Raw genomic sequence first — 7,466 nt, forward strand, 5'->3', positions numbered from 1 at the left:
CACATGGTGCTGCAACCTGCAAGGCCTAAAGCGCCAGTGTTAATCTCTGATGCAGGAGAGTGTATGAGTGTTATGGAGAGAGGCTGAGTAGCAGTTATGGTGAGTGAGGTGTACATAAAGAAGGTTATGTCATAGCAAGACTCTTTGAGGTTATTGGTTCATAGATCACAAATGCAGTTAGACACCACATTTCAGCACCAGGTTTCTACTTGATAATCAGCATCACACTGTCTATATATTAACTTCTAATGACTGCTATAGATGCAGAGTAGGGGTTTCTGGCACAACTTCACCTACTTCCAAGGTGTACAGAGAAGGGAAAGAAGTCAAAGAGGTCAAAACTCTAGCAACACTTGTAGTATTTAAAACAACTTTATTGTTTGGTCAAACAATAGAGTTGTTCTTTATACTACAAGTGTTGCTGGAGTTTTGACCTCTTTGACTTCTAATGACTGCTATACAGTATATCCATTATAAAACATTCTTTTAGATGAATGCCAAGTCTTAACTAAGACCTAATACCAGTGAAAAATACTGCAACGTAAGCTGAAGTTGGGTAGTGTACAGGCAAAGTAAGGTAAAGTAATGCTACCTAAGGTAATTAAGGTAACTTAAGGTGTCATAAGGCAATGTAGCGCAAAGTATTGTAACTTAAAGGGAAACTGCGATACTTTTCAACCTGGACCCTAATTTCCCATCATTTTGTATCTGAGTGACTAATGGGGACAACAATTTTTCTCAGCCATATTCCATTGTATGTTTTCATTACACATCCTCATCTAGGAAAAACAAACTGATCTGTGTTGCTGCAGTGTTTGGTTGGAATGAAAATCTAAAGGCTTGTGTGCTAAGAGCGTCTATATAGGAGGGCCAGGGGGTTATATGATCATATACTATCCTACGGTTTGGTATGGGTGGTAAAGCTAAACCCTGTCACTAGAGAGCTATAATATGTTCTGAGTTACCAGTTTATAATTAGGGATACCAACAATCTAATGTACTCCAATACAACAGTAGTGCAATAAATCCTATCTTTGTGGTACTTATAATGTTGTTCTTGTTGACATTGTATCAGTGAAGTGTTTTTTTTAGGGTTGGGTGGACAAAATATTAGAAACATGTTTCAAAGCACAGCTTCAGAAAGGACAATGTTGAATCAACACCACTGTCAACAAAAAGTAAAAAAGATAAGTTTCATAAAGGTAGTATTTGTTGCAGAGCTGTTGTATTGGATTGTATTACATTGTAAAGGTGAATCAAATAAAATACTCAATAGTGCTTTTGAGCTAACCTCTGAGATTTGTGCCTTCACACACTGGCATTGGCATAGAATCAATCCCTTGCCTTGTTTCCAGATTGAAGCTTCAAATCCAGAGAGACTGAGCATCAAGGTGGATGAGGGGTGATTACCTGTTATAACAGTGTCGAGACTAAAGGATGTTAGACAACAACCTTTAAGGCAACTCCAGACTGCAAGACTTAAATATACTCTGTGCAAGTTCCAACAAGCTGAATCTGCATGGGGTATGATTAAGTGCATAGCATTCAAGATTGGACCGTTTTCAATATAGTGGTAGGACCATAATGAGATTTTTTTAAGGGAGGGGGTTGTCCAGCAACCCCCACACTAGCACCCTGTGCCTGTAACCCCGAGCCCCTCAGGGGTCATGAGAGAGTCAGAGGCGAGGAGGATGGATGTGTAGATGAGGGTGGGGGGCAGCTTGTGTCCATCCAGAGGTACTCCTGCAGCTCCCCAGCCCTCCACTGCTATTGTTTAGCAGACTGTTGCCCCTGAACTTCACAGATTTCTGTCCACCCCCTCATAAAAAAGGGACAGAGAAAGAGAAGCATTCACAAATCCTGGGATAAGGCAGCAGGGATAAGGTACGCATACACAAATCCTTTCATCAGTGTCTTTTCCTTTCTCCACTCTCCCCTTTAGACATTTCAGATTGAAAGGCAGCATTGGGGGGCTGCATGGATTTCAGCTCGGAATGAGAAGTAGAATGAAACTGAGAAATGTTAGGGTTGGGAATAAAGTTTAAGCTGTAAGGGTTATCCTGGAGCTTATTTTATGGATTCACAAATCTGCAGACATAATAAACAAATATTGATAATTGATTTAAACATTAGCAAATCAGAGCACATTAAACATTGCAGCATGTGCGGTAAATATTATGTACCAATATTGGCCTTCTTTGCGTTCCCTGACTTCTTCCTCTCTGTTTCAGAAAGGGGAGCAGCTTAAACAGTGAATGTGCAGTTGAAGGTCTGGGCTGGAAGAATGGAATGACTGGGCAGGCATGAAACCCATCGCCCCGGGGCTTTCTTCTTTGTCCTCCTAATGGGAGTTAAACTCTCCTTGCTAAGAGGCGGAAAGCTCTTTCCACTGTGTTACTTTAACATGCTATTGTAGATGCTGTGGGGGGTCTGCCTGGGTCTTTTGTTTAAGCCAACTGATGGTCATTTACTGGGTGTCTTATGCCAAGTTCAATGTTTATCTCAGAAATGAACAGAGATAAAACTCAGAGTGCAGTTTTAACAGATAACAGGCAAAATTTTATGACAACTCTTTCTGTTATATCTTTTTTCAACAATTGAATGAAACTCAGAGTGGTCAAAAGTAGTAATACAATTCAGTTTTTGCAAGTCTTTGCATACTACTGTACTGGCAATATGACACCTGAGTTTTGGTACTGATACCAAAACAATCCTATTTAGATGCCTTACTTTGAGAAATATAAACCCGTTTTCTTTTTTGTCATTTTAGAAGCCAAACTTTGATCAGGAATTATCTGATCCACCATTAAACAAGATGTTGCTTCCCAGCCTTGTTCAACATGTTCTCACTTCACTTTGTAAATAACCTGAATAAAATATGATGAGTGAAAGCCTATTTTTTTGAACAAAACAGTGATATAAGGGTTAGTGTGTTGTTCTTTATATGGCAACGTCTCTCAGTTTCCTGACCTATTGATAAGATGCTTACCTATGCATAAACTGATATTGGCCTCATGGGCCCTGGGGCCCAGTAAGTCCCATCTGCATTTGGGGCTTTATTTCTAATGGTCAGTGCAGATTTAAGAAGCCTGTCCAAAAACAGGGAGCCCCACAGCCTTGTGGATCAATAAGCAATAATGTGATGGAAAGGAGGCCTCTTTGTTTGTCCTGCAGTTTTAATCAGTGAGGTGTCAGCTCACAGAGTGGGGCAGCAACTCTTATTAGGGAAATCTCATTAAACAACAACAACAACAACAAAAGCCTGGCAGGGCACAACCCAGTAACATTACTGGTTAAGATGCAGGCCACATAACTGCAACATCCGTGGTTCGAATCTGGCAGTGGACCTTTGTTTCATGTTGCCCCTATTTCTCTCTCTTTTCATTTCCTGTCATCTTTGAACTGTCCCTATAAAAAAGGCATAAAATGCCCCCCCACCACCCCACTACAAAAAAACCTGGAAGGACATTCAGTCCACACAAAACACAAGCTAATAAGACACTCAGATTAGAGGGGTAAACAGCCAGGTGAGGCTGTAAATCTAACTGCTCACAGACTCTTTACTGTGCTTCTGCAACATTGGAGGAAGTACTACTGGACAAATGTGACTGTCACATAATGGGACAATAGTAGATGTAGAAGAAGTAACTATAAGTTAAAGGCTGCCATACCATTGCTGTGAATTAGATGGGACCAATTAATTTACCAATTAAAATTCAAAATGACTTCCAGATTATATGGAAATTAGGATACATAGTATCAAGTAGCTGCTGTGCTGAAAGTCCCCCTATCTGCCCACATGCAATTTAGATATATTAAACTTATATCCAATTCTATTAAAGAACTGGATTTTATTCTTTTATTTTGTTCTCAGTCTTTTAGTGCTCAGTGCTTATTGTTGTTTTTTTTGGTGGGGATTGCTGTGTTGGTCAAGGCTGTGCTGTTCTTTTTCTTGGATGTGTTGTTAATATAGTTTGGCTGTCTGGAGGTGCAACATTTTTCTCTGTTCAGTCATGGTGGCCACTGCTGCCCTTGCTAACTTCTTCTGTTTATTCTCAGAAAATTACCTTCATTATTTGTTCTACAACATTAAGCTTTTGTTGAAAAGTGAATTTGTCTGCAAATATTTCCAAATGAAAGTGTGATGACACGTGGCTGTGGGAGATGAACTGAAAGAAAGAATGTTTGACAGCAAAGGCTGAAATGCAAGCAGCCTTAGCCTGGAGGATAAAGTAACCATGTCTTCAAAACTGAGACTGGTGATGCTCATGGGCACTTTATAAACATATCAGCTGCTGTGTGCAGCACTGCACTGAGAGCAGGCCTGCTCCTCAGACAGAGACAATTGTCACCAAAACACCACAACATTTCCAGACATGAGCTTCATGCTCTTCTCCAGCAGCACCATGTTTCACATATTCATTCTGTCAGTCAAAGGCAGCTGCCAGTGCAACCACAGTCTGCTGAAATATCCATCTCAAACCAGCTGATGATGGTTGAAAAAGCTGCTCTTTGATGGTCCAAGAGAATGGTTGGGCCGGGACCCCCATAAGGGGTCCATGGATTAATCTAAGCGGTTGCGAGATGATAGGACAGAATAGGACAACAGAAAAAAAATCATTTCTGACAAACAAAATTGTTTTTCTTTCAAGATTTCCTCTATTTTTTGCCTTATTTTTGTGGATTACTGCATGTTATCTCCTCTTTCATTACAATGCAACATGTGTGAGGGGCCCCAGGTAGTCTTTGCTTTATTTTATGTGGTCACAAGTCAACAAAGTTGGGAACCACTGGTCTAAGATGTTATCATTTCTAAGATGATCTGGTTATATACTGGTGTCCTGCTGGTCAAACTGTTTACAAAGCAAAATAAAACTTTCTAACCAGCACTTATATGAGAAATGTTTGCTGTTCATGCTCTTACAGTGATTACTGGGTTAGCTGCTGACCAGCTTTGGATACATTTTGAGCACATATTCATCCTGGTTGGTCAGTCACTAAGAGCTGCTCTGTAATGTTTCTACAGCCAGCTCAGCGGCTGCACTGAAGCACTTTGGATGTTTGTGCTCAAAGGCAACTCAGTGTTAGTTATGGAGAAAGAGACATTAGAATTCTAAGGTTCTACCTGAGTGGAAATAGATTTTACAAAGCATTCAATAAACCAGTTTTATACATGATCATAAAATATGTGCATTAAAGTCCACAAGGTAGTGTGCACTTGTTAACACCTCATACAGTCAGCCCTATACAGAAAGTCCCATCAACCACATGATTGTTTACATGCTTACATTGTTCAAATCCTGTTAGCATTAGCCTAAACTCTCCACAGATAGAGATGTTAGCCTTTTTTCTGCCACACTGCAGGGAATGCTGTCCACCGCAGGCCCTTTGTGTCCCCACTGTGAATTAAACCAAGGGGTGTTTCTGCTGGCCTACTCCACCGTGGACACCGTGTGTGTGTGTGTGTGTGTGTGACAGAGTGAGGAGCCCTGACAGGAGGGGGTTGTCGAGGACACGGTCATGGGCAGCTGTAGGGGGATTACCCTCTACACACATATCTTTAATAAGGTCTCAATCTGAGCGCAGACTGGGGGTAGTCTTATGGAGATGAGGGTGTGAGGGTCAGGTCACTAAAGACTGAGGACGTGGGGGGACCTATTGTGTCCATAGTCCCACCTCCATAGACTGCACCACTGATCAGGACAACCAGAGCCCTACCCCCTCCCCTAAAGGTCAGAGGTCACTGACTCTAACCCCTCACTGTGGCCTGAACTCAAGACGGAGCCTCCCACACTGTCTGCACTGCTTGCCCCCTCATGCAAAGCTTCTCTGGTTTTCTTCCTCATAAAAATTTGTGGTTGCTATCTATAACTTCTGAGGTGGTTTTGGAGGTTTATCATGTGATGAGTATAGCTGGAAACAACTTGAAAACTAGGATAAAATGACCCTCAGATTTTCAATTCTGTTTGAAATGCTCTTTTTTAAAATGTTTGGAAATATGAGTTTATGATGATATGATATGATAATGTTGATTCACTGATCAATAATTCAACCTTATCAACCATGTATATTATTTGGAGAACCCCCACCCCCACATAGATGTCCATTCAGTAGCCTCCTACTTACACTGTTTTGATGGGATGAAAGTGGCACAGTGGCCTGAGAATTTATATGGTGGTGTTAAGGCTAGAAGAACTTTCAATGGACTATAAGGTGTTTTTTTATGTTTATTCAGCACAGTACTGTACATGAATTATGTTGGAGATTCATTTTTGACTTTGATAATGGTCGTTTGACACAATGCTGGAAAAATAAAGTTTGTGAAAGATCCAGAGAATGTTGTAATAAGTTTATCAGATCCACAATATATATATCAAGACATTTACAGTCATTTGATATTGTGCATATTTGTGCAGAGGATCAGTGAAAATCAATTCACATCCATGTAGACATTGACAAGACCTTCCAGTCATTTGGTCTGAGTGGAATTGATCTTTCAGACCTTGTTGGTAATACCTGGATTAGCAAATGAGAACAGACGAGAAATAAGTCTGTTTCTCCAATTCACAGTTTTAATACCTTAAAATACATAGAGAGAAGACACTAATGCTGGTAGAACATAATCCTTGTTAAACTTCATGACAGGTTTTAGGGAAACACTGGGTCTTCAACAAGCAAGCTGTTGTTCTGTATATAAACTGGATGATTAATAACTTAGGTGCCAAGATTTAAGTTCCAGTTTACTAAAAGTCAAAGTCAAAGCAGGTGCAGAACAGCAGGAGCTGCAGCAGCATCCTGTGCTTTGCTGACTTGGCAAAGTTCCCCCAGTTCTCATCCAGCACTCTCAAGTCAAGCTACTGAATTAAAAAGATAAACTGTACTTACTCAAACAGAATAAAGCTGCCAGGCAGGTAAGTAAGATTCTTGGTTTCATTTTGGTTATCTTCACTCCAGTCTTCTTGACGTCAAAGCTTCTTGCCCCCCAAAACCCTCAAAAATCAAAAAGATCAAAAAAGTAATCCAAATGGAAAGGTGTCTTATTCTTATTCCACCTACTATATGTCTTCTTTGGTTGATAAAGCTAAAATTTGTATTGTTATTATTAAAGCATTGCTATTCTTTAGATTCCCTGGTCCAGCGCTTGGCCCACGGAAGGCTGCTGGTCATGTCCAAAGCCACTCTGAGAATAGTGAGAGGAAGACACTTCAGCCTGGACAAAGCTCATTAGTTATTCAGCCTCATTGTTGTCAGTGAATGGACACTGATACAGCGGCTTTCACCGGCTGATGGCAGGTTGGTCTCCTATGAACCAATCGCAGCCTCGGGGTGATGGAGGGGTGGCGGCTCAGCCTGGGAGGCATAATTGATATTCATTTAAACAGAGGGCTGCTGGCCGGTCACTCTGCCCCGCCCGCCCCTGCTGCCTGATGGGCCAGCTGTGACCTGAGCTGGACACACTGATCCCA

General features: G+C 41.1%; 1 protein-coding gene across 1 annotated transcript in view; it reads right to left on the minus strand.

The window, feature by feature from the left end:
• si:ch211-57n23.4 (immunoglobulin superfamily DCC subclass member 3) overlaps positions 1–6,934 on the minus strand; it is a 35,653-nt gene extending 28,719 nt beyond the window's left edge. The window contains exon 1 of the mRNA XM_067611702.1: positions 6,892–6,934. Coding sequence (XP_067467803.1) covers positions 6,892–6,934 — 43 coding nt within the window. The remainder of the gene's footprint in view (positions 1–6,891) is intronic.
• Positions 6,935–7,466: the final 532 nt, after the last annotated feature.

This window comes from Thunnus thynnus, chromosome 15 (genome assembly GCF_963924715.1).
Source record: "Thunnus thynnus chromosome 15, fThuThy2.1, whole genome shotgun sequence".
Lineage (NCBI taxonomy): Eukaryota > Metazoa > Chordata > Actinopteri > Scombriformes > Scombridae > Thunnus > Thunnus thynnus.